Below are 27,795 nucleotides of genomic sequence, written 5' to 3'. Positions count from 1 at the left end.
TTGGGAGTTGTGGTGTGGCTGGAGGGATTTTGCTGTGGCGTGGCTGGAGGTCTTGGCGTGAGCAGGAGTCTTGGAGTAGTTGACGAGGATGGACTGCTCTGGAGGCGTAACACAGGTGAACACTCGTGATGAACTTTTCCTGTTGACGAGGCGTAAGGATAAAGTTAGTGAGAGGCAAAACTTCATGGACAAGAATTTACATGAGCGACCAGACTAAGCACCATAAGGGGCAACGAACTGGCGACGAATGCTGTAACTGGATCTCCTTAAGAAGGCTGTAGGTTTATGAGTTGAGTGTTCACAGCCATTGATGATAAGGAAGCAGAGCAGAGAGGGGAGGGGGAGGAGAGACTGCCAGAGGCACAATGACATATAAGCCTATAAACTAAGAACAAAAGTCACTAATGTTTGTTATTCCTTTGTTTTAAGTTAACTTTAGCATAACATTTGATTTAATATATTTTTTTCACTTTTAAAGAAAAATGTACCCATTTCTACATTGTATTGGGGCACTTTAAATTTAAAAGAGTCAGAATAAAAAAATGTTGTTTGTGAAACGGAAAACTCAATCTCTAAACTGACACTAACAATAACCCTCTATTTGATTTTGATGCTGGAGTGATGTCAGTAATCCTCTGGGCTCCACCCAAACCAACATTGATTAATAATTTATGGATCATCCCATTATGCCACTTTACACAGTTCAAGGGACTCACATTTGCATCCCAATTTGTTCAGTGTGGTATAAAGACACGCTCAGCCTTTTTGCATCAGTATTTTTCTCGTAAATGGAATTTGGGACGTCTGTCTTCACATCAGCGGATAAAGAAGATTAAAGTGTGGGCATCCTGCTTTCCCTCCCTCTGTTTCCCCTCACCACCATCCTCCCTCCATCCATCTTCAACTCAGCCTCTCGGCTTTGATGTGCATCATGATGCCTCTAAGGAAAAAAAGACATGAAATGTAGGGTGGAAGCATCCAGAGGACTTAGATTTTATTTAAGAGGGTTTTAAACAGGCAGTTCTAACAAAGAAAAAAACATGTTGGAAAAGAAAATTAAATGTTAAAAATTGTAAATATTTTGATATAACTTTTCGTCCCTAAACGTATTATATTTTTGATTCTTAATTACAATAGTTTTATTGTAAATGCATCTTTGTGTTTATTTTTTCTTTCCAACAACAATAATAATTCCTTTTTATTCTATGTTTTTATGATTATTATTCAATTGTTTAAAGGTTGCTATTTATTCATTTATGAAGAACTGAGGCATAAGAATTGCTTGAAGTGTCAAAATAACTACAAAACGTTTTTGGTTTTAATGCAAATGTTAACATTTTAAAGGAATAAAAATGAGACAGTTGTAAAAATCGTTTTCTTTTTAAAGGTGCAGCAAAAATTGCTGAATCGAGAAATGTTATTTGTTAATGATAACATATTTTGTTAATCGCACAAACAAAGTAAACATTCAACAACACAAAAACAACAACAGGGAGAACTGTGTAGTGTTACCCTGCCAAAAATATCCCAAATGTCTCTACATGTACTGCAAACTCATCCTTTACCAGCACAGAACATTCATTGTAAGACTAATACATTTCCAGACTTTGGCTCTCTGAATTCTAGACTGATGAAGTTCTGAATGAAGACAATCAACAAAAGCTTTTGCTCTCGGCAGCCAAACTGTTTGTTGAATCCCTGCACATCCCCAATATCCCTGCAGATATCTACAGTCTGTCTCATTTCCATTGGCCTTATCTGTTTAGTCTATCCATGAAAAGGTCTATTATGATCCTCTGCTCTATACAAATGGACCACTAAGAGCACACGCCACTCCCCCAGCCACCCCTCCATCAGCGTCTCTTTACTAAAATGTTGGGCCTGGATTCCAAGGAGCTTGTCCTGCCTGCTTCTGCTTTAATTATCTCGTCTTGGTGGAGGGATCCTAATTTTAACGAGTTTAGAAATGGTCTTTCTCCAGATTTGCAGCAGAAAAGAAGCGGAGGAAATGGAGGGAGGGGTGTGCACTCTTTGTTAACTCTACAGTGACTAGCTAATGTGATTGAAGTGGAACCACCTGGCAGGGGGAACTGTATAGTCAGCTGCCACTGAAGGCCAGCGAATTGGGAGGACCAGGTGCTGCAGCCTCTTAGCTGTTGCCATGTAATAGCTTGCTTCAGTGCACAGTGCAGCTTGGGGCAAGGATTAAAAAAAGCTCTTGTTGCTAGCAAGATGCACAGGAGTTCGTTTTTCTTCTCCCCTCTCAGTGCAAGACACATTGACAGATGTACAGTCTCTCAATTTAATGAAAGCCAAAGGATTCAGGCCTGAGGAGAAGAAAAAAGACCAAGAGTCCTGATTTTATTTAGTCATGAGGCTCAAAGCGGCTATCCAAGGTGAACATCCGTAGTGTCCAGGGGTTTGAATGTGTCACAATCTGCTCTTGGATGACTTAAAGGCTTAAAAGCTGATGGATGCAGCAGAATACCTACCATAAGCAAATCTGTCCTCTGAGCCCCAGAGGCTTCACTCAACGGAGTCACAGCAGTTGGTATGTGCAATCTTTCAGAATTAAAGCTATAGTCAATTTTGGTAAATTGGTCACGTTTGATGTCATCACGGTTAAAATTTCTTTGCATTGTTACAAAATTTCAAAAATCTTTAAAAATCAAAAAAGATTTGTAACATGTGAGCAACAGCCATCCATACTTTTATACACACTATGCAAAGAAAGGTAAAACATCTCCCCTCCAAAATTCTTAGCTATCTGAAGTCAAAACGTTCATGGCTTTGACTAAACAGAAGTTAAACCTATTTTCTGGAGGCCATTGTTCACTAAATTGAAGACAGATGGTGCAAGCCCTAATTAGTAGGGGTGGGCGATACTGGGGTATTTGGGTATCGATCCGATACCAAGTTATTACAAGGCTAGTTTTGCCGATATTGATACCGCTACCGATATATTTAGCTTAAAATGCTTTATTATAGAATACAATTGGAAATACGTAATCATAATTAAGTGTACGATAAAACACAGGACAGAGACTTTTGGCAAATAAAATGTTTGTTAACCAATTTCAACAATCTGAACTGAACATGCATCAAATATAGAGCAAGTATATTGATAATAGCATACTACAATAATATTAAAAAGAAAACAATAACTTGTGCAAAATAAAAAAAACTACAATGTAACAAAAATTTAAAAAACAGCACCACAAACATATCGTTTTAAAATAAAGGCAGTAATAAAATAACAGTTACTGGTATAAAAAAAGTGCTGTAAACAAAAGCAACACTGTGATAAAGTTAAGTTAGAGTCTGATTAGTTGTTGCTGGGGGATTGGTGAGCTGCAGACACAGCCACACTTGGGATTCATTCAGTTGTTTAAATAAATCTTAAAATATAAAAACACAACCAAAAATGTTGCCGTCTCTGCAAATATGTGGCTCTTTAATGACTCTGTCTGCTCTCAGAAGAAGCAGGGAGAGGAGGGGCAGTTTTCTGCAGACAGATAAACACTGCGCTTTGACAAACTCAGTAAGTAAATTCAAGCTCTTTACTTCACATGATAAAGAAAAAACTCATCACGCTATATCAGTACTTCACCTTGTTATCAATACTATCAATACTCAGATCGATACGCTCACCCCTACTAGTTAGAACTCCTGTAGCAGGTTGATGCAGAGAGTTTCCAAAAATCAATCAGCAAAACCTTAGCTTGCAGATCAATCAAATGATTTTAAAAGATTTCCAGATGCTTTTTGCCTGAAGTTTCCTTAATGAGCACTCTGAAGAAATGTGGGTATTATACAGAAATATGTATTTCTACAGCAGCATAAAAAACAAAGTAGAATTCACTATAGTTTACACAAATATGGGATTGTTTGCTTAATTAAAGCACTTTGATGTCTTGGTGTTTTAAAAAATGGGCTTGAAACTGAGAATATCTGAAATAAAACTGGAAGGATACTATTTATTTGCAGCTCACTGGACTAACAGAGGGAGGAGTTGTTCTTTGTGTTGATGCAAAGTTAAGTTGTATAAAAACTCCAAACATTTGAAAAACTGGTCCATTTATTAACTTAGAAAGTATTGAGAAAAAAACAAATGTGGTCATTATTTGTGGACATAGAACACCAGGGTCCTGATTGATGAGGTCAGAATAATGAAACTTCAGTTAAATGTGGAGATGGTATCATTTATAAAACAAATGGAAAATAAACAAAGAAATTACTAAACTAAGTGGTGCCACAAACTATTCTACAGCTTTTCAATATAACGTATTTACAATTGTTGTTGATCCCAAAATAGATAGTGGACTTTTAAGAAACAGTTGGGTTAACAAAGGAGATGTAAAAGAAGCTGCAAAAAGGAAAACAAACCTCCAAATAACACTCATGGTAGAGAATTAAACTAATAAAGACAGATAAGTAAAAAATTACGCAACTTTTAGTGCTGAAATATTTTTAAATTAATAAAATTTAATAAAACATTTTAACATTGTGTTTTTCCAATCATGAACTACTGAAACGTTAAATGCAGATGTTTTCTGACAGGAAATTGAAAGAAAATTCATATATTTTCCTAAAATGAAAATTTTTTTGTGATGCATTTATAGATATTTAGTTTTGATGCCCCACAAACATAGCAAAAAAAACAGTTATCCCTTCCTGTGCTAGTGATTTAGAAAATGGAATCGCACTATTTTTGATTTTATTCATTAACAATTTCTTTTAATGAAAGTGCAATTGTTTGACTGTTTTGATGCAAATAATATCTAAGTTTGAAGTATATTTTCAGTGAAAAATAAATAAATGGAAGAATCAAATGAAGATTCACAAACTGATTCTTTTTAGTCCTTGAGGCAACAAGATGTAATATTTCTTAGAGATTTTGGGAAGAAAACAAAGGGGTCCAACAGGCTGTTGTTGAAACCTAATCTCCTTGAGTGCATCTGAGGCCACAGATGTAGCTGATGCAGTGTGTAGGATCAGAGGGAAAAGGCTGAGTGCTGTGCGTTCAGGGACCTGCAGCCTACCCCCTGCGTCGGCTGCCAGGTAACCATCCACAGGGTCTGACCGCCTGATCTCCTTGGGGGCCAGGGACCAGGAGGAGCCACCAGGCAGCAGGTGCTCGGCTGGGATTGTAGCTGCAGCAGGATTATTGTACATTCAGACAACAGAATGGCTGTGTGGGGATGCTGTGGCCACAGGAGTAACAGAGTAAATGAAGCTTGTGTTTTTTTTTATTTAAGCTGGTAGAAAAACTTGCAGCTCAAACAAAACAAAGCAGAGCGATGAAAGAAACACTAGTTATTGTTATTTTTTTCAGCATTTGAAACATAATAATTAAAGAAATTTGACATATTTTGTTTCCTTTTGCAGAAACACACCTTAACTGGATAATTTTTACGTAACATTGGCGCTCACAAAATATTTTTTTTTCCAATGAAATGAGAATGCTTGAATGATAAAAAAGCCTTTGTTTCATGCAGATTAGTCCAGTCCCTGTATACATTTCTGCTGCCTTAAGCATGTCTTATCTTTCAAATGAATTTCAAACTTTCAAGGGCTGTATAAAATCTCAGTAAAATCTAAAAGTACTGTTCTGAACAATTTTAGCTAAAGGCTTTGCTGGGTTTTGAATGCTTAAGATAAATTTCAGAAACTAACAAAAAAAAAAAATCCATTTGTTCCTGGGTTTCTAGGAATTTGGGGTTTGCCTTCAGAAATATTGAACTGCTTAGAATTGAGTAGAAAAAATGAAGTGCTCTATCAATCCTCCCCAAATAAGGAAATTTAAGGATCTTGTCTTGTTCACAGGAGGGTATTCGAGCTGAGCCGATAATTGACAGCTAGATAGGGGAAAAGCGTGTAGTCTATATGAAAGAAGACAGTGATACAAAAGATAAAACTCCTGATATACTATTGGTCTTGATGGATTTTATGGCTGGATTCTATTACTGGGTTAGTATTTGTTGCTTAATTGGTGTTTAGCTTGTACCGCTGGTTGGGAAGTTTCCCCCTGAGTACAGTAAAGTCAAAATAAAAAACCCTCACATGAGAGCTCTGACTGAATGAATGAGATTGCAGAAGCTTGCAGATGAAATGAGTTTCCTCTCAAGTCTGACTGGACAGAAGCTTGCAAACAGGGTGAGGACCTTCATGTTATCATTACATCACTGCTCATTCGCTTCAAAATCTCTGATTCAGACTTCCATTAAAAATGCACCCCAAAGCTTTCAGTTGAAAATTTTTTTAAACGTGTCCTGCAAAGGGGATGACTTGAGGAAAATGATGATGATTTTAATAGACTGTGGGTAGAGTCTTACGATTAACCTGCAGCTACAACCCGCAGTAACAAATGGATGGCTGACATAATTCTGTTCATGGCAAGATTGTAATTGTCATAAAGAACACATAACAAATAACCAGCCCAACACACAAGAAGGCCAAATAAAAACACTGACTAATTCAAAACACCCCATAAAAACAAAGAAAGCTAAACAAGGACAGTATAATCCAAGTTTTCAGACAACAGTTTAATTATTTGTTCTGCAGAACTGGCACCAAAAATAAAACTTTTTCTTTAATTTGCCAATTACTTTTTATTCATCCCTCCATTGTTTCACCAAAGAACAGGTGAATTTTGCTCCCTGCACAAGGGAATTTTGCACAAAAAGAATGCAAACAAATGTGCATTTTGATTAAATTATGTAGTACTTTACTCATGTTAAGCACTCTTTAACTTATCAAAAACATATTGTGTAAAACTTGCTTTTTTTAAATATATTTAGCAACGTTTTACTTATGTTACTTGTGTTAAACGTGAAGAGTTGTTACTCATCTTATCTGTTACATCTTTGTACAGCAAAGATAAAACATTTTTAATCAAAAAAGAAGAAAATGAACATGTGAGGACAAAAGCAGAAATGAAACTGAACTTCAAATCCACTCATTGAAACTGCGTGCTGTCTGTCACTCTGAGCCTGTTTACAAATGGATGAATGGAATATTTGCTGCTTTAATACTCTCTGAGCCTGCTTCATCCTGCTGGTCCTCAGCTGCTTGTGAGCAGAATGTTTCTCTAAAATGTCTCAGGGAGCCGTCTTTCCATTTGACAGCCCTTCGGGTGAACAAAGGCTCAGTACTAATGCTCCCCAGATCAACCGCCTGCCTTTCTATTGAGCGAGGTGCCAAGATGCACAGGCTTTTAATGCTGGAGCGCTCAACGCCGGGCCGCAAGGGAACGTCTTCAAAGGCTAATGCAAAATGAGTCATCTACCAGCCATCTCATAACAACGCCCCTGCAACACAATTCCCTTTGGTTAAAGGTTTGCTATTGTGTTGCACCCATCTGAGCTGGTGTCAACAGTCAAAAAAAAAAGCTGGGAAAAGGGTGGTTATCAGAGGCCGCCCAAAAGAACAGCAGCGTGGAAAAATGCTGGCTTTTTGGGGTCTGTGCAACCATCTGTGACACCTCTGCTTCGCCTCCTGACTAGGCGGTCCCATATGGCTCGCTGCAATTTACCGGGTGTCGCCCTCTTGTTGCTATTTTGTTGTTGTTATTTATTTACAGAAGCATGCACACGAGATGAGTGAGGGGACGGCTTTCCTGTTGGTGCCAGAAGCAGCCAGGGAGTTGTTGGAGGGGATTGTATTTTTGAGATGATCTGGCACCAACACCGCGTCCAACAGAGACAGTCCAGCCAGAGAACAGAGGGAGAGCGAGGCTCGGCCATCTGTGGGACAGACATGGTAGACGTCCTCGATTTCGCAGTTTCCACCTCAAATAGTGCCAGAAAGTCATGGCACCACGGTTGGTTTTAATCTCCACCAGGTCTGTGTTTGAACAAAATTTGTTTGCAGATATTTGTAGTGATGAAATCTTTGCATTTCTCAACACATTTTTGCTTTTGCGAGCTGGAACTAACTTTCCAGCAATTTGAAAACTGAAACCACCATTCCAAACAAAAGTTACATTATACAGTTGAGTATTTTGAAAAATGTTTGCAGAATATAGTATATAGTCTTGAAAAGTTGAAGCATAAAGATGATCTCTTCTTAGAGAAAGAAGAAAACAACTAAATTTGTCAGTCCCTCAGCAGCAGCAGCATGAAACTGAAGGGAACTTCAGGAGATCAGAATGCTGATGTAGAGTGAGAGAATGTCCCAGAGGTTCAATTACCGAGCCACCGTAGGTCCTCTCAGCCTTCATTAGCTGCCTGCTGGAGCAGACACTCCTGCCACACACTCTGTGTGGTTTTTGTTTGGTGTAGAACCTCGGGGAGATGCTTGTCTCTGCTCTTTAATGATCATACCGAAATCTTTCTCAGAATTCAGAGGTGATGCTGTGTTCTGCTATGTGGTTTGTGACTGAGGTGAGGATGCACTGCAGTGTTTCCTGTCCTATTAACATTTTAGATAACAGAAATGACTGCATCAAAATTGGAAGAACAAAAAACCTTTATTTTGCAACAAACTAATTTTATTGTAGAAAAATCTTAGGAAAAGTGCCTATTGTCTGTCAAATACAACATTAGCAGATGCTGACGATTCACTTGTGACTTTCCATCAGAAGTTATATTTTAAAGTTTGATCCTCTTTCTATTTCAAAGTGTAACTGGTGGTCTTTTTAATTATAATTTTGCTGTTTTTAACAGAAATCAATAAAACCTGTGTCATTTTTAAGGATATGGTTTCTGCAGAGTAGCAGTCAGAACTTTTCCTCTGAGGTGGGACTTTGGGTGCAGTAACCTCCTTCTTCCCTTCCTATCGTACATTTGATCAATAAAATCATAGTGCAAAAAAATATATAATTAGAACCACAGTCAGTAATACATGATATTGACTTGGATAAATGTATGATATTAAGTTAGATAAACGTGTTAATTTGAGTTGCATAAATACATTTTTTTTAAGTCAGATCAACATTAAATTCTGTTGGATAGACATAAAAATTAAGTTAAATAAACTTAATTCAATTACGTGTTACCAATTGAAGTAATTCGTTTAAGTTGGATCATCTTTTTTCTTTTCAGAGTGCTGTTACTGAGAGCTCACTGCTTACACGCTCTCCCGCTAGCTTACAGCTCCTCACATGCCCAACCCAACATTACAGGTGAAACAAAAATTGCGAGAAATATTGGAGCTAAACAATCGTACAGTTTTGAGCCAGATACCAGCTCAGACGAAGATAACAAGGATGTACAGGGATCTATTTTTCTACAAGTGGAGGCTTCAAAATAGAGTGGAACAGGGAGCTTGTGGCCTGTCCAGAGTGTTTTCTTCGTAACAATTAAGCTGTTTTTCAAACAGCCCTTTTTGTCTGCTCCTGATTCACATCAATTTGAATTAAAAAATAATAATTTTTCTTTGTATATGTCCTCCATCATCAGAAAAATGCCACAAGAACATGTTAAAAACACCAAAAACATTATTTTCATTGGAGTGAGCTTTCAGGACTGTGATTTTTGGGTCAAAACTTTGTTAAAAAAATCTTACATTTTTCGGAATAGCTTATTGCAACGTCATGTGCCACAGTAATACCTCCTCTGTTTGCCTATTTCATATTTCTGTTGCTGATTTGGTCCACTCTTTAATCAAGATTAAATGTGCTGCACCCTCTCCTGAAAGTGAAAAAACAAGGTCAGGCAATTAAAGCTGTTATTTAAATTCACAACCAACAAGGTCTTTTATCCTTAATGCTTCAAATGGCTGTTTTAATTCCGTGCTCAGCTACACTTCCTGATTTACCTTTTAGTTTTTAAAGTTGAGACTTTAGGATTTTCTTTCCCTTTTTGAAATAAAGCACTATAAACATTCTAAAAAAAAAAAAAATTTCTACAAAAGAAAACCCAAAAACAGATGTTAAAACATTTTCAAAGCACATAAACAACCTGTTCAAAACTCAGTTTTTTTGGTTTATTGTTTTTATTTTTTACAATTTCGTTGTTTATTAGTTAATCGCTTTTACCCAAATGTGACCAACAATAAGATAATAGCCCCCCATCAACCATGAAAAAAATGGTACTGGCAATCGCATTGAGTAGCAATCAAGGCTCATTTCTGTTACAGCACCATCTTAATTTCCCAAACCCTGAATGCTGAGGAAAATTTAATCTGCTCACTTACTTGGGTGATGGAGATGGAAATGTAATTATGCTGAATCTCTGTGCTGAGCCATCTGAGACAAGAGGGATTTTTGGAACTGTAAGCACTTCCTTCTTTACAAATAATGGCAGAAACAAAAAGATTTTGAGAAAATCAATAGTCTGAGTACAGCATATGGTTATGGATCTGTTGTAATTTAGATTAGTTGTCAAGAGAACAATCTGTCACCTTCAATGGGTATTCTTTCATGTTGAAACATGTGCTGTGGCATGCATGCAACAGTCTGGACCTGAACAATTCTAGTCTTTTCTTTGATAAGGGGTTTCACAGTCTTTTTTAAATGCACTTCCTGTACAGAAATATTAAATATTATCACACCAATGATTGATTTACTGGCAGCAGTTTCAATAGTAAAATACTGTATTTAGTTATACTGCAGCTTATTTTAAAAGAACTTAATTGGTTAGTTCAAAAGGGGCCCAAGTCCAAGAGGTTTGTTTTTCCAGGAAATGATTTTAGTTGCATAGCTTAAAGGGAGGCTACACCAAATGGTTAATACTTTACCCAGATTTCAGAGGACTAGCAAACTCTGGACTTGGGCCCTTCTTGAATTAAACAAGGGAGCTGCCATATTGGATAACTAGTGCTGCCATCTATGGGATAAAGCAAAACCCATGCAAGAGAGGCCCAAGTCCAGGAATTGCACTTAATGCATTTTAGATGTCAAGCATAGTCAATACATTACAACGGACTTGGGACTTCTTCTGCACATAATAAGATAGCTTTTCCCTTGAAGACCATAGAACATATAACATCTCTATTTTGAAAAAAATGTGGACTTTGGCCCCTTTAGAAATAACGGATTCAATTACAATAAGGTATTGCAAATGTTTTTTACAGTAGCTCACAGTATTCTATAACCGAAATACATCATTGCACTTATCTGAGCACAGATGCCAGCTCACCTTTGCTCAAATATTGTGTGTGACAAAAAGATATATGCTTGATATATGGTTGTGCCTAATGGTGTGTACAGAGCTTGGTTTGGGGAAACATATGCGTTCTACGCATGCCCCGATCGTAATAGCTTTGCTAGAAACTATCTTTTTACAGATTAAAGGAAACTGTAAGAAAGGACTTTTTGTGACTGTTGTAACCATTTCTGTTTAGTTTGCTGGATGTCAAATTAGCACATTTGGCTGAGAACAGAAGAAACACATTTTTTGTTTAGGACTTATTTGACAGCTAAATGGGTTAATAATTCATTAAAATTGGTTTATACGCCTTTTCAAGTGAGGAACTTGCAGTGATAAATGAAGGTATGAGATTTTGTGATGAACCTCTCTGAAACTGAGTGTGTGCAGTGTAAGAGCAGAAATGGTTCAGGACATAATGACTGTAGATTTAAAATCCAATATTAATGCACTAGGAGTGATTTGTTTTTCCAAATTAAAGGTAATGGTATTATTGTATTTATAATTAAACATAAGCTGAAATGGGAATGTGACTATTTCAATACTGTGACCTTCCAAGCCTGTTTTAAGTTTTTGGAAAGGAAGGGGTTAAATGATGTCATATCTGGTCAAAACTGCAACGTTTCAGTGAAAATGAGTGGGTGACTCATATTTCTTAAAACTCTTGTGTTCACGTGTAGCTATGTAGATTTTTAAGACAGTTTTCCGGGTCTATATATAAAACATGCAACTGCTGAAGGTGCGCTAAAGTTAAAACAGGTTGAACTTTGACCAAACAGGGACTTAGATTTGGTTGTGACATATGGATGGCGTCCCCTTTATTTTAGGAAAGTGCCAACCATTTGAAAATTAATCATGGAGGAAAATTTAACATTTGTGGTTTGTGCCGGCCGGAATTCTGTGACACAAAGTCTTTCATATATTGGAATAGACCTGTGAAAGAAAAAGCCTGGATTCGGCAAGATTAACTTTGACTCTCTTCCCAGGGTGAGGGCTGAGGTGTTCGGGGGAAGTACTGTCACCAGGTAGTGTAAAATATATCGGCATCTGTAGTGCGTGTCGGTGTGAGGGCGCCCGTCCAGGAAGGCAGCCAGTTAGGTAGTTTACTCCTTAGTGGGTGAACTCAAGGTGGCCTCGTCCTCCTCGTGCGCCTGCAGGTAGTGTCCACGGCTAAGTGAGGTCACCCAATGGGCAGGTTTGTCACGCCCATGCATTAGCCACACCATAAACAATATAAGAAGTCCCGTAAGAGTTTTTGGCCGGGACGGACCTTCTAGCTTATCAAAATGGTTTACATCCGGGTTAGGGGCAGGACCTGAGTTTGTATAGCAAAGCTGTCTGGATTTGGGGTTGGACCCACGGTGACTTGGCAAATCAATGTCAACTCTCAAGCGGTCGATAGGACAGACACTGGGGGTTGGACGTGGTCCCAATGATATCTGCAAGTATCAATACGAAAAGGAATGGATGCCTTTGACATTATGCTCCCCCCACTGTAAGTGGTGGAAATGCGCTGGTAAACAGCAGGGAAAGAAGAAGCCCATCCCTGTTTGTCCAGCGTGAATACCATAGGCCAGGGGTCGGGAACCTTTTTGGCCAAGAGAGCCACAAATGCCACATATTTTGAAATGTAATTTCGAAAGAGCCATACAATAATGTAGTGTCCCTTCCCCACACTGAGGCACGGAGACTTAACCTCTTTTAAAGTTCTTTATTCCGATTACTGTAGACCGCAACAAACGCCGTTCAATTAATTCAGCAACTCCTGAATCTCTCCCGCCGACACGAGAGCGCTTCTCCCAACTTTATATTCCCCTGCTCCCGCTCCAGCCCCTCCCATTTCCCTTATTCGGCCCATAGCTGAACCCCATTGGTCCAAACTACCTAACAACAGGCTGAGCGACAGAACTGAGGGCCAATCAGATCTCTGCTTGACGCGTTCAATGAACTCCAGAACTTTTAACGCGGCCCAACAGCCATCCAACTCAGTCCGCGACAATTTGTTTAAAACTAAATATACAAATGAATGTGTGCATTTGATTTAATTTCAACATTTTTAAAGTACAATAAGTCTGTGGATTCTTTTTAATAACATTGTTATTCTGTTGCTAATAAATGATGAGTATTTCTCGTGGTAGTTTTGCTGATGGTCTAGTCTGGTTGATACGTGGTGAGTTTCTGCTTCGTTCAGGCGTTGAGACTTTAAACGTGATCTTAGGTCTGAATGTTCTGTAGATGTGACAAAAACTGCTCACCTGCAGACGGGGAGCCAGACACACACTCACACGCTGCAGTGAGTGACGGGAAGCGGGTTTTACGTTTTTACAATCCCTGCGCGGTTCACCTGCTGCCTGTCCCCACAACCCCTCACCCCCACCCTCTGCTTTCTCCCTCACACATCCCGTCCCCGCATCTGCGCGCTCTTTCTCAGAGACGGGAGCGCGCAGTTTTAGGCACGGCAATTCACAGGTTTCAGGCTGGTACAAACTCTGTGAAATAATAGATAATAGTAACTGATAGCGCTGGCGCAGATTTCTCTCTCTAAGCACTGCTACTACTGCGCGCCTCTGGCATCGCATCGCGCCCAAGAAGGACTGGTCTAATGAAAAAAAAATTACTATAATTAAAGATTTGTCTGCGAGCCACATGTGACCATCAAAAGAGCCATATATGGCTCGCGAGCCATAGGTTCCCGACCCCTGCCATAGGCCATATGCGTGTTCTAAAACAAGCGTTTAGAACTTACTTGAACCCACGTCACATATGTAAGCAGCTTAAGGGAGGATTGCCTCAATTGCTGACTTCTGATGGAAGCAGTCTGGTCATAGGGGCTAATTGTTGTGCCATTACTAAAGATGCAGTAGCAGAGGGTGAGTCAGATGCCACTGTACTTGTTCGAGAAATGTCTTGACCTTTTTGTTTTAAGTGCATGTGACCCTTTTGGTCAAGTTACCAATATAAAGTCCTCTTTCTTATTTTTTTTCTTTCTTTTTTTTTTGTCATTCCTTGCTTCTTCAGAGATCAAACAGCTCTATTAGTTACATAAAAAAGTTTTTCAACTGTAAGAGATGGAGGGGTTAATCCTGATGGAACTCCCCTTTAAAAGGCCTCAGCTGCCACTATCCAAACCTTTTGAAATCTCTGTCAGTTTACTGTGACTTCAGAAGGCCTTTTCTCCCTGACCCTTATTGATTCAGCTCTGCGCTGTGGCCTCTTCAACTCCCCAGCCACCCTCACTCGCACATAGATTCTGTCTCAAAGAGGCCAGTCTTCAAGCCATAGCATACAGGGAGCCATAACGTTTCAATTACTGATGGTTGTAATTATTCACGGTAGACAGCAAATCTGTTTGAACAATGTCCGTCCATTAAAAGAAAAAACAAATGTGCAGGATCTTCTTCACTGATAACCTACGGTACAACCTATTTATTTTAAGACATGAAGCTAAAAAAAATAAGGAAAACGAAAATGTTGAAAAAAGAACCACATGATTATACACGTAAGAAAAGGGAATAGAAAAATTGCTGACAAGCAGAAGATGTCAGACCTTTGAGAAAAAAGAAAAAACCGGGCTTCCCTCTTTTGACCTTAAACGGCTACTTACTTCCTGAAGCAAGGTTCCTGGCTCCTCCAGCTGATCCGCACAATTTCTACCTGCAAAAAAATGAGAAAGAAATGCAAAAGTGAAATGCATATCAATTAAGATGTCATAAGAAAGGTCTGAAAAGTGGAAAACCAGTTTAATCTGGCTGCCCTATGTTTTGTGGATGTGAGCTTTAGCATGTCTTAAGGACCTGTCTCATGCAAAATGTACTTTTTGAGTTTTTGAGTGTATTATAATGTTAATTCCTCACATTTTGTTGGTCAGCGTCAGCATGATTCACCCAAAAATAAATTTAGCTCATAAAGTAGCAAGCAAGTTTTAAAGTGCTTTGTGAAATTACTGCAGGGCAACTAAGTAGAATTAAAAACTAACAACAAACAAACTCCAATTATGCATTTGTTTGCAAAGAGCAAACATAAAACGTAATAGGGTATCAATAGAGGGGTCAGAGGTCACAAGCTCTCAAGGAGAAAGGCAGAGGAGTGAAGTTACAGGACAAATGTTCACAATCTGGAAGCCATCTGACTTTTTACATGAAGGCATCATTTGTAAAAACAAAACTGCATGGTAAAGTACAAGTCATTTTAAAAAATGTGTTGTTTTGTTGTCCAAATAAAGCATTTAGAATTAGTCACGACAGATAGTGATCCAGTTTATTAAATTGTTTTCGGTAGGTGGGAAATTTCAAAAATTGGCAGTGGTTACAGTCATCATGGAACCATTAAACATAATTGTTTAAACAATTATGATAGTTTTGATGTGAAAAAAACAACATGCGGCTCTGTGATGTGTTGCTATAGCAGCGAAAACGGTCATTTACAGCAATGACCATGAATTTGTCCTGAAACTGTCAAAGCAAAAAAACTTCTAGGTTGCAGTACACATTGAAAATGACACAAGTTCTCTTTGATTACTTGAGTTCAGTGTGGTTTTCCTGTTTTATCAGCTTAATTAAATCAGTTATTGTACTAATAAGGCAACATTTGTGTTTAACTGTTTTTAAAATTATTTTGTGATCTATTTTAGCATCCTGGATAACAAGCCCATCACCAGAGGACCCTGGTGTTACTGCCTTCTGACCCCTCCCTCAGCTCAGTGGCTCAGGTGTTCCCCTGTGTGACCTTGCAGACTTTCCTTTCAGCGATTCGTCATGGCTGAGCCTGACTGCTGCGCCAGCATGTGCCAGCTTGCAGAGAAGGGCAAGGCCTGCTCACCAGACGGCAAGTCAGCCTGACAGGCTGCCGCTGTCAGCTAGGGGGCCCGGGAGTCACTCTTGGCCCTGGCAACTGGCCCCACCCCGCCCATTGATAAGAATAGGCAAAAAAAAGGGAGAAAAAAAACACCACCCCCACTTCCTTCCTCTCCACAGGCTTTTCATTAGCTGCATTCATCTGCAAGTTAAGACTGAAAGTGGAGTGATGTAAACACTCCCCTGCACTGAGCGAGTGCTTTTCCTCTTATTGGCCTGGATTTTGAATGACGTCTTGTGACATCAAAATGTCATTGCTGTTTCTTGGGCTGTTTTGATGCTTCACATATTGTAGTCACACCTTTTGCACAAATAACCTTTACTGTATAAGGTGTAGTGCTTCAAGGATATGGAATAGTTTTAGGTGTGAACACATTAGAACCTAGTAATGCAGAAAGTATTTAAATGTAAAATAAAAATTTGCAATGTTCATGTTTTACTTTTTTTTCATATTTTATTTTCTCAAATGGACAATGAATGACATAAAAACACAAAAAATACCACATACAAGTAAATTTGTTGTGTAGGAACACAGACGTAAAGTCTCACTGAAGCTAAATAATATTGTTGATATATATATACACAATGTGAAAAAAGTCCCAACAGGAATAAAATGTCTAACAGCAAGAGGTTTCTGTGCTCCCCTTAGAAATTCATTTTCAACCTCTTTTTATTATTTCTGCCCTCTGGATGCCTGAATAGATTTACAAGCATTAGGACTGAGGGCTGTCATGATTTGAACTTGTCTTGTTTTTGGTCCTTGTTCTGTCTTGTTTCTGTTTCCTGTTTTATTTTGAAAGTCTCCTGTCTTGTCTGTTTTCTTGAGTTTTACTTCCTTTGGTCCCCATCAGCCCTGATCGTGTCCACCTGTGTCTTGTCTGCCCTGTCTGTATATAAGTCTGGTCTCTGCCTTCCTCCAGTGTTGGTCCATTAGTTATTCCTGTCCTGGTTGTCCTTGTCATGCCATGTTCCTCGGTTCTTGTTCCACGCCACAGTGAGTTTTGTTTAGTTTTGTCATCCTGCTCTGCAGCGCCTTTTGTTTGTTCATTAAACCCTCTAGACTCTGATCCTCATGCCTCCACCTCTGCGTCTGGGTCCAACCGGCTCTCGAGCCACCCTGCACCATGACAAGGGCTTTGTGAAAGAGGAGGTCCTGGACCCTTTTGTATTTGCCAAGATCCTAAAATCTGCTGTCAGAACAGACTGTTTAGGGCAAAAGTAAAGTATTTTTGATTATTGAAAAAGTTCTAGAATATTTGTTTTCTAAGGAGGTAATGACTTACTCCAACTTTACAGGAGCACATTTTTGCAGATCTTGAAAAAGTCAACTCTTATTAACTTTCTATGAGGTGGGATGACGTTGGATTGTTCGATTTTTACTAGCTATTTTCCAAATATTCTGACAGATTGTGAAGCTTCAAAAATTGTTCAAGATCATGGTATTAAAGCAATATTAATATTAGACCATTTGAAAATGACATGCATCAAAATCACGATCAATGCTAAACTAATCCAAGTAAAAAGAAATCTGAACTCAGCAACCAAGACCAAGCAAGGATACTTTTCAAAATAATGCAGCAGCTTTGGGCTGCATGAGGATGCAGTGGTTGGAGCTCTCACCTCACTACAGGAAGGCCCAGGTTCAAATCGCGACTGGGACTTTTTCTGTGTGGAGTCTGCATGCTCTTGCTGTGCATGTGGGAGTTTTTCCGAGCATTCCAGCTTCCCCCCATAGTCCAAAACCATGCTCAAAAACAGGCGTGCATGTGTGATTGTTTGTGGGAGTGATTGTGTGCCCTACAACAGACATGGCAATCTGTCCAGGGTGTACCCCATCTTCACCCAACAGTAGTCGGGATAGGCTCCGGCAACCCCATGACCACGAAAGGGGTACAGCAGGTTAAGAAAATGAATGGATGGATGCAGCAGCTGTCATAACATTAACATTACAACCCTTCCAGATCAAGAACTTTGGGATTCAACAGAGACAGGAGTCCTAAACTCTGAAAAAAAAACACAAAACAAATGAAAAAAGGAAAAAAAGATACTCCTTCAAACATCTCTTCAAAACCAGTTTAACATCAACAATGTAATCTAATCTTGAATCCAACATGAAGTCTAAAATACTAAACAAAACAGATCTAAACCAAGACACAAAATTATGCTAACAACATAAAGAAATCTTAAGAAAAACAACACCTAAAATCTCAAACCAAATCCATCAACCCCTCAGTTAAAAGGACTATCATAACAGTTTTGATGGAACTGAATGAATGAAACACACTTTTACCACAGCAAAAACTGCGCTGTATTCCTTAAAACACCCATGAACAAGCCTAGGTTTGCACACACATGAATTGTTTATTGTCAAGCTGCACAAAAAAAATTAATTTTTGTAATTGTTTGTGCCAAAAACAGAGTAAAACCACTTTGCTTCCAATAAAGTTGATCTCACTCTCTGCTGCTGCTGCTTTAAGTTAATTAGCTTTTCCACTTTGAGAGCTTTTCAAGTCAACAAGGCGATTAAGGTTTTACTTGAGCCCGGCTCATCAGAGTGGAGATGCGTATCGCAGCCAGCTGTAACCTGCTATGTAATGCTGATCAGCAGTCATCTGCAGAGCCTGACCTTGAAAATGATGCCACTCTTTCCAAAAGACACATCAGCAAACAAGACTCACAGAAAATATTGCACCTGATTTACCAATTTACCAACATTTTCATGTGATTTCATAAGCAAAGTCATTGCTTTACAACTCCTTCATATCATAGCCTCTTTATCTCAACTCTTCAGCAGTTCATTCCTTTACAGATCTGTCCAGCAGCCTCCTTGTAAATGTAGATTGTTGTCATCCTGTATATCATTAAAGGGAGTTCTGTTTTTAACTAAGTTAATTGAGAAAGCATGTGTTTCTCCCTTTTCTCTACTAACTTCTCCTACAGTACTTTTAGTTCCACCTTATTTCTACTTCTAGTTGTCACCAAACTTGATTTTTCTGTTTCCAGTCTTTTTCTTTGAATAGATCAGAAGATGTTAATGGATTTCAAAGTCACTTTTTCATCTCGGTTTATAAAATGTCCATGGATCCATGTGGGCAATAAATACACCGCGACTTATTAATTAAAACATCATTTCATGTAGGATCACTGCGATAATGAAGACGTCAACAACAAACATCAGAGTTTGATGCTTCAGCACCCACACATCTTAACAAAGGCCCCTCGACAAACCTAATCTACTCTTAAAACACAATGTTCCTCGTTTGTGCTCTCTTTTCGCGGCTTGTTCTTCTTCACTTGTTGACTTTTTATGCTTGCCTGCCTCTGACACCAACACCTGCCAGTCCTGAAAATGCCCCTGAGGTTTGTTTGACTTACCTCGGCCCACGCAGAGAGCCAGAAAGCCAGAGAGGCCGTGTTTACTCTGTCTGCTCCTGCAATTCCTCTCTTTCTTCCCCTCTTTGTGTGAGACTGATGTAGATAAGAGGAGGCGTGTGCGGGGCAGCGGCAGCTGAGAGAGGGCAGCTTGCATGGAGGGGCAGAGGAAGAGGCTGCGGTGGAAAGCTACAAGGTGAGGTCAGACAATTCTTTGTAAGTTGAAGCAGCTGGTGTCATCCAACAAAACACATCTGTCAAACCAGGCGCTATGGAGGAAATAAGTCAACCAGCATTATGTTTTCTACATCTAGGTGCTTCACATGTGTTTCTCCACGGCAGGTAAACACAACAAATCTATTCCTACTCACACAAACACCCGAGGTCGAACATTATTCCCCATCCAGGCCTAACAGCATTAGAGAACAGCGGACGTCTGATTACACCAGGCAAATTGAATTATGTTGTGTTGCTTACATGTGTGACAGTGAGTCACATGACAGTAATAAAACACACAACAGCAGCAGAAATAATCAAGCATCCAACATCAGATTTAATAAAAAAAAGAGAGAGAAAAATATTTGATATGATTAGAAAAACTAAAGGGAAAAAAATCAGAAGATGTTCGTTTTTTATCTGTCAAGGTATTGATTCATCTGAAATAGTTTTAGAAGAGGTTTAGAAGCTTTTTGATTTAAAAAGCAAAATCCATTTGTTGTAAATTATTCATTCATTTAATAGAAAAGTAAAGATTTCATACACTTCATGTATAGAAGTTTATGTTTCAAAACTGAACTGGATTCCAGATTAAGAGGGAGACTTTCATTAATTCCAATAAAAATGGATATAAGATATATTCCTGAACAGCGTATGGAATAATGCTTTGGTGTTTACTTTTCAGTTTGTGCCTTGTACACATGAATAGTGCATTTATCTAACCTAAATTTTTCATTTCTGACAGAGAATGACAATTATGAAATTCTATTATTTTGCAAAGAAGCCAAAATCCCAAACCCTGTGCCGTATCCTAGGACATAGATTCCGCAGAGTGGCAGTAGTTCATTAGAAATTTCACCTCTGAGTTGTGGGGGGACTGTTGGGGTCGAGTAAGCCTGTCTCCATTTCCCATCATCCATCTGTTTCCACCTTTCCCACTATCTTACAGTCCCAAACACACCCCAACCTACCATTACCGGTGCAACAGCAATGGTGAGCAATATTGGAGCTATCCAGCCGTTCGGTTTTGATCCAGATTCCAGCTAAGACGAGGAAAACAAAGACAGTCATGGATCTATTTGTCTATAACTGGTTTCATCAGTAGGGAGCAGAGCACAAAAAATGTATACCTTTATTAATGTCCTCCACCTAGAGAAAAATACCACAAGAACATGTTAAAAACACTGTTTTCATTAAGTGAGTCTTTTAGGTGAGATGGTTAGTCTCAATCCTGATGTGATCGAGAGGTCAATGTAGAAACAGAAGCCGCACAACTGAGCAACACAACCGAAAAATAATAAAAGCAAAATGCAAATAAAACAATCATGAAACAACACAGACAGTGATTGAAAATTATTTCCTGTACAAATGATACAAAATTCTCATTTATTTGCGTAGCAGCTATTATTTTATCATATCATCACATATTAGTTTGTTCTTGTTTTTTTTTGTATATAACAAAGTGTAACTCTTAACCAATTCAAGCTTTAGCCTTTACCCTTCAGAATCACTGAGGGCAGGTTGAATAAAAAGACAAAGGGAAATTAAATAGCTCTTTATCTGACAGCAGTAAACTGCACAAGAAACAACAGTAGATCAGGTGCATGTTGAGTTTTGGAGCTTGGCAGATGCCACTTTCACTGCAAGCCCTTTTATTTCTTTGAAAATGCAGCAGTGGAGCTCCATTAAGCATTGCAAGTTTGTGTGTTTGTGTGTGTGTTCATTTTCTGCAGCCCTTATCTGCAATCTGCTCCCCAGCTGGCTTACACCTGTCAGAGCCACACAAGGAGCTGGACTCACTGGCGTACCTCTGTGTGTGTGAGTCAGTGTGTGTGTGTGGGGTTACGGTAAGGTAAGACAAAAGATTTCCATGCAGATGTTGTGAAAATTCTTAGACTTCCCAAAATGTGGTCAAAAAAGTGTGATACAACTCTATTTATGCATGGTGACTATATGGTTACCCAAAACAAGAATACAAACTTGCAATGCATTACAATATATATATATATATATATATATATATATATATATATATATATATATATATATATATATATATATATATATATATATATATATATATATATATATATATATATATATATATATATATATATATATATATATATATATATATATATATATATATATATATATATATATATATATATATATATATATATACACACACACACACACACACACACACACACACACACAATGCAATGTGGAAATTATATAGTTAATAATGATTAATTAATAATTCTCATTATAATGAGAATACTTGAAATAGTTATCCAGTGTAAAAAAGTCATGTATTTTCCTAAAGAGCCGTGAAAGCAGCTAAAAGTGGTCATCCCTTTGGACCAGCAGCATTTACCCTGCAGTTTGGAGACACAAAAGTGTGAAAATCACTTGAATTATTCACTGTTTTTACTTAATTTCATTTAAAAAACATCCGGTTTTAGACTTGGACTAAAATTCTCCTCATAATTTATAACGTGCAATACTCACTCCAATTATATTTCAGGAGAATTGGGCAGGTGTAGCATCCCAGTTTCCTGTCAGTCAAGATTCATCATACTGTATCATGATTTGTGGAAATAACGCAAACCAGTTTGAGACAATTGATGACGATGTGGGAGATCTTTTTTTTAAAAATGTTTTTTCATTGTGTTCCAGTGAAAGAAGAGCAAGGGATCGTGGCCATTTCAAAGTCTTTTGCAGTTTGTGGCGAGAAATGGCACCTGTTAAACAATGCTTCATCACTAAGTTTATGGTTCATGGTCTGAGGATGAGATTTGGGTAAATCATAAAATTAAAATGGCCATCGGGTGTAACTACTTTTCATAAAAAAGATAGTGTGACTCTGAGATTAACAACTGCATGAATGTGTACTGTAGACATTTAGAGCCATTTCTTCACTAAAACTTTCCTTTGCGCATTGCATCCCCTGTGTATTGAAAATGTATTCAAAATTGCAATATAGTAAGGTAACAAAGGAATGCCTTCAAAAGTATTTTTCTTTGTTTTACACGACATTTGTGACACTCATTCCCAAAAAACCTGCCAATTGATGTTGTGTTGTTTTGTTTATGAACACCGAGTACAACAAAATGTCTCTCAAAATATCTCAAAATTACAGACATTTATATTATTAGGATACAGCAGAATATCATGATTAAAAAAATATAAAATTGCCAACCTTGTTTTATTTGTTTAATTGGGGTTTATTTTTTTAAGGTGTGAGTGTTTTCTTTGCAGGGTTTTCATTTAAAAATCTTTTTTATTCATCAAATTTTAACACAAAACTTGTTTTTTTTATATGTTTTATTTTATTTATTTAGTTTTGTAGTGATTGTAAGTTTTGCACTATTTATTTTGTCTTTTAAATCAATGTGTTGGTTTGGAATTCAACCTATTCATACTTTTTTTTAGTGCTTTGTACATTGAGTTTATTTTGTGCAGCACCGTGACGACTTTAGTCGGTTAAATTTGAACGAATGTGTGCGTCAATATCAGAAGAAACTTATGAGTGTCAGTGTTTGAGTAAAAAAACAAAACTTCTCAAAAGTCTATTTCTCAGTTTGGCTTTATTGTTTTTGGACATTTAGCAGAACGCAGCAGAAACATCCAAAGCAGAGCTAACAAGGAAACGCAAAAAAACAAAAAAGAAGCAAAAAATAAATAAAAAAGTGATCAAGTACAAACATGATTGCATTCAGTTCATTGATTGTAGAACGGTCACACTGTTCTCACACCTTCATTATATAAATAAAAAGAAATCACAATGATTTGGCTACATCATGTTAAAAAAAACACAACAACAAAATACAGGTTTGACCTCACAATAATAACTTACACAAATAAATTAAATAAATAAAGAAGAAAAGAGATTACGTAGTACACAGGCTATTAACACAGAAGGCTTTGTGGAAAATTATAATTTATGCTCAGCCAACAATAAAGAGGTGATCAAAAACAATCAGATGAGTTGACTTTAAGGCAGTTTTACAGCAGGAGTTTCTAATCCAAAGGCATTACTGGCTACACTAGTTTCACTCGGGTTGTTTTTAGGCGACAGCTACTGATCCACAGATCCACAAGCTATGTTAAAGCTAATCCCAGTGAGAAGATAAGGTCTGTCCAGGCCTGTGACCTCTGGGCTTCATGGGCTACAGGTTATTCCCTCTCTTAGGTCTAGGAGCTAATAGCACTTGTGCAGGGATGTGAGAAGAAATCTTCATTAACAGTCCAATGCTGTGTAGGAGGGGGTTCGAAGACACGTGATGGAGTGTCAGGCACAGTGCATGTGAGAAGGCAACAGTCACTGATGATTTTTGTGTTCAGAGCTAGACTGCATCATTATTCCCATTTTACTTAAGTTCTGTTAGCTTTAGAATAGAGAACAGATATTTCATAAATCAAAAAAGTTTGTTCAATTTACTGCAAACTTAATGTTGTGAGGATTTGAGGAAATGTGAATATAATTATTTTCTTTTTTTTTAGTAGTTATCAAAAACTAGAATTCCATATTTTTGCTCTGTGATCATGAAAATGGAACAAAGACAGAGATGTGTAAGACAAGAACAAAGGCTGGCCACGAATCATGTGTGAACAGTCCCGGATCAGCAGGCGGGGCGCAGCGGCATCTGCAGCAGGATCACCTGTCGGTTCTCGGACGGGTGGCATTTGTTGATGTGTCTGGTGAGTCCCGGAGAGCTGTAGAAGACAGCGGGGCAGTATTTGCACGGGTACATGTGTGAGGAGTGCAGCAGGCGGATGTGCCGCTCCTGGCTGCCTCTGCTGCTGAACTTCTCCCCGCAGACAGGACACAGGTGACAGGTAGAGGCGCTCAGGTTGAGCGGCGCGGCGCTCTGCTCGCAGGGGCGCGCGTCGTCCTCCCGCGCGGGTTTTGGAGAGCCGTGCTGTGACGCAAGGTGCTTCCTCAGATAGGCTTGGCGTTTGAACCTTTTCCCACACTGGTTACAATCACAAAGCCCGTCATCGGAGCCAGATTCGGACGGTTGTGGGCTCGGCGTGTCCCTGTCGCTGCAGTCCTTTGTGTCATCAGGCGCTGTTTTGTTGGAAACTTTGTCGCTCTCCAAATGATGCCCTCCGCTCTGCGGCTTTGGTTTGTGCCAGCGCCGATGAGAGGCAAGATTGGCCGGGCAGCTGAATACCTTGTCACACTCAGGACACCTGTACTCGACGCGGACTATTCTGGAGCACTTGTGCTGGGCCAAGGAGAACGGGTCTGCGTAGGCTTCACGACACAGCTGGCACACGAACTCCCCCAGCGGGTGTTGGTCACCTGTGTTCGGCTGCTGCTTCTGGTCCACAGGAGCTTCTTTGATCTTGAGCCCGAGAACTGGGGATGTGGTGACGTCATCCTCAAAGTGCAGTTTCCGAATGGCTTTGGTTTTCTTAGAGGGCGGTTTGCCTTTGCGCTCCGGGTCACTGGGCGGTCGTTTGGCCCCGGAGATGGGGATCTTCCCGGAGAAGGAAGCACTGGCTTCGGCGTGGTTGCTGGTGCTGGAGCCGATTTTCAGGTCCACAGGTGCAAAGAGGTGACCCAAAGCTGTAAGTGCTGCTGGTGTGGGGAAAGATTCAGCCGAAACAGGTGATCCGAGGTTGAAGCGCCTCTCCAAGTAGCGGTCGTGGTCCTGGCTGACGGGGCGAGTGGGGCTGTAGAGACCACGGTACACTGTTTCGGGGTTACCGAATTGAATTGGTTTAGCATCCTGGTCCGGAGCAGTGGCCGCAGCCCCGAAACTGGGCGTTGGAGTGCGCACTGGGATGGAGGCGAAATGCGCGGAGGAGGAGGAGGATGGCGGCAGCAGCGGCGGCGCATCAACTGATGCTTGATCCGGTTCCTCGTCATCAGAGCGGACCCGGTAAGACACCGGGATGGTCTTCTTGTTTCTTTTCACCAGAAATCCTCTGGGCATGTTCGCGGTGGTCTGACAGCTGAAGGCACTTTGGATGCTGCTGCGAGAAAGAAAAAAAAAACACTTTCAGCTGCTCGCTGATACAAACATCGAATGCGTCTTTTTTTGTGTTTTTCTGTTTCCTCTTCTCTATATTGATCCTATGCGCTCCTCCCGAGGTGATCACACTACAACATAGCAGCACTCTTTTTAAGGCAACATGATGACATTGTTTCCGTCCCCCCTTGTTGCCTCATGCCCGACCAATCAGATAAAGCCGAGGTCCCCTGTGGATTTGGGGAGTGGGTGTGGGAGGATGGAGGGACTGATGGAGAGGAGGGGGGTGAGTGATGGAGGATTTGCAGATTGCAAAGCAGATGTACCTGAGGGCTTCATTGTATTTACACCCCCCTCCTCCTCTTCAGCCACACACACACACACACACACACACACTTTCTGTCCTTCTCCACACACACACACACACACACACACACACACACTCCTCTTCTCGGCGTCTCGACCCCGGGCACACGCCAGGAGCCTCTTGCTTTCACGGTCTGATGGGTTTGTATAAAAATCTACACGTGCCTCAGCTTTGTGTGTATTCTTTGACTGGTGGAGGCTTTGATTCCTAAGACAAGGCTTCATAACGGTAAAAGTAAAATGTTTAGGATTCCGAATTAGATTCAAATAGTTGAAGTTCAAGAGATTAACAAAAAGACTGTTTTAAATAAAGCAGAAAACTCAGATTTGACAAAGAAAATCACAGTTTAAAATTGTTTAAATCTACACCACTCATGAACGCTCAGCCAACCAGAACTCAAGGTAAATAACTAAACATGAAATCTAAAAGGCCACAGTTGCTCTGGAGCATGTGCGCCGGCGTGACAGTTAACTCCTGGCATACGATTCCGTCATGTTACGCATACATAATTAATAACTAGAGGAGGTTTTCCTGTTTTGCATCACAATAGTGGCGCTTGTGCAAGCTGTACACCCGTTGTGATTGAAAAGGAAATTGCACAGTCGAGGGAAAAAAAAGTAGAGACAGACACCCCCCCCTCCCCAATAAAAAAAAAAAAAGCAATCTGGTCCTTACGCATGCTGTGCGTAATCAGTGCGCTTGTCCTGTGTCTCCAAGTGGGGCAAACCAAGATTATCTGCCAGTTAAAACACATCAAATCCAGTTCTTACAGGTCAATATGAGTCTGTCCTCCACACTCAGGGATTGACTGACCATGGCACGTCACCTGGGTTTATGTGGAGCTCAAGCTTTGAGATTTATTGTAGAAAATTCGCCCAACAAAACTACTGCTTTTCAATTATCCCAACAATTGATTATATTTTCCATACATGATTACTGTTATTATCAATATTTTTTCCAAATAGGTTTAAATTGAGTTTAATCTGAGTCATTTTGGGGGTACCTTGTTGTCCATAGGGAGAGTAATCCACTACATAGTTTTCTATGGGTCAGAAATTCAACTCTGACTTTGATGAAGGTCTCTTTAAATCAAATTCTTCCTTCTCTCTGGCAAGCAGAAATATCTCACAAAATTAATTCAGTCATTAAAAGTTTCACCAAAGCCACGATAAAGTAGATAAATTTGAGCGAAACCTATGCAGGGACCTGTAAAATAATACGTACAGGTTTCTGCTGACATTCATCTCTTAATATTTCTTCACATCATGCCCTTTCTTTCAGTGCGTGACTTTATATTTGGACACCAGCAGCGCGCCTGTCCTGTCATCCTCTGAGCTATTATATCAGTGTGGACATATGCTGTTGTATTTGTGTGTGTGTGTTTTCTCCATAGTCTTCAGCTTAGCCTCATTATCATACAGCTGTAGTGTGACACCCTCCTCCTCCTCCTCCCCCGCCTCAGGAAAACCACAGATCAACTTCCATCTGCGGTGTGGTTGCACGCTGCTGCACAGGAGTGCTCAGATATACCATCAAACTGGGCTTGTGGACAAAATGCTGCTGGTGGACAGGAAATTCAATTCAGTCTGAATTGAATGAAAAGATACTGAATTTCTTCAAAATGCAGTCCATGCTGATGCAAACTTAGCCTGAATAAATTAGTGAGAAATGGTCAGAAAAGTTAGCCAAGTAATACAAAGTACTAATCAATGCAGTCGATCAACTATCATATTAATTTACATTGTAAATTGTGTTTTTTTTGTTTAATTTTTATTTTTTTCTCTATTCCTCTTTTGAATCGCTGGCTCTATTAGTGGCCACTTAAGATCTGTTTATAAGGAAAAAACTTTTCCTCTTGATATAATCTGACAGTAGAATTTATTGATCTGCATCACAGATCACACTGAATC

General features: G+C 39.3%; 1 protein-coding gene and 2 long non-coding RNA genes across 3 annotated transcripts; 1 reads left to right on the top strand and 2 right to left on the bottom strand.

Moving 5' to 3' along the window:
• On the bottom strand, positions 1-19,439 carry LOC144990142 (uncharacterized). The gene is made up of 3 exons (XR_013654103.1): positions 19,319-19,439; positions 14,695-14,744; positions 1-139 (listed from the first exon to the last, which is right to left on the bottom strand). It is a non-coding gene; the product is annotated as an uncharacterized LOC144990142 (long non-coding RNA).
• LOC144990143 (uncharacterized) lies at positions 16,871-22,349 on the top strand. Its single transcript, XR_013654104.1, has 5 exons — positions 16,871-16,937; positions 19,411-19,511; positions 19,630-19,657; positions 20,481-20,524; positions 22,214-22,349. It is a non-coding gene; the product is annotated as an uncharacterized LOC144990143 (long non-coding RNA).
• A 756-nt stretch (positions 22,350-23,105) lies between these two features.
• Positions 23,106-25,728, bottom strand: insm1a (insulinoma-associated 1a). The gene has a single exon (XM_004083747.5). It carries the CDS (start codon positions 25,480-25,482, stop codon positions 24,160-24,162), a length of 1,323 nt encoding a protein of 440 aa, XP_004083795.1. The 5' UTR covers positions 25,483-25,728; the 3' UTR covers positions 23,106-24,159.
• Between the last annotated feature and the right edge of the window lie 2,067 nt (positions 25,729-27,795).

The sequence above is a fragment of the Oryzias latipes genome, chromosome 24, assembly GCF_053564925.1.
Source record: "Oryzias latipes strain Hd-rR chromosome 24, Olatipes_Hd-rR_3.1".
NCBI lineage: Eukaryota > Metazoa > Chordata > Actinopteri > Beloniformes > Adrianichthyidae > Oryzias > Oryzias latipes.
This window is presented reverse-complemented; position numbering and strand designations above follow the sequence as displayed.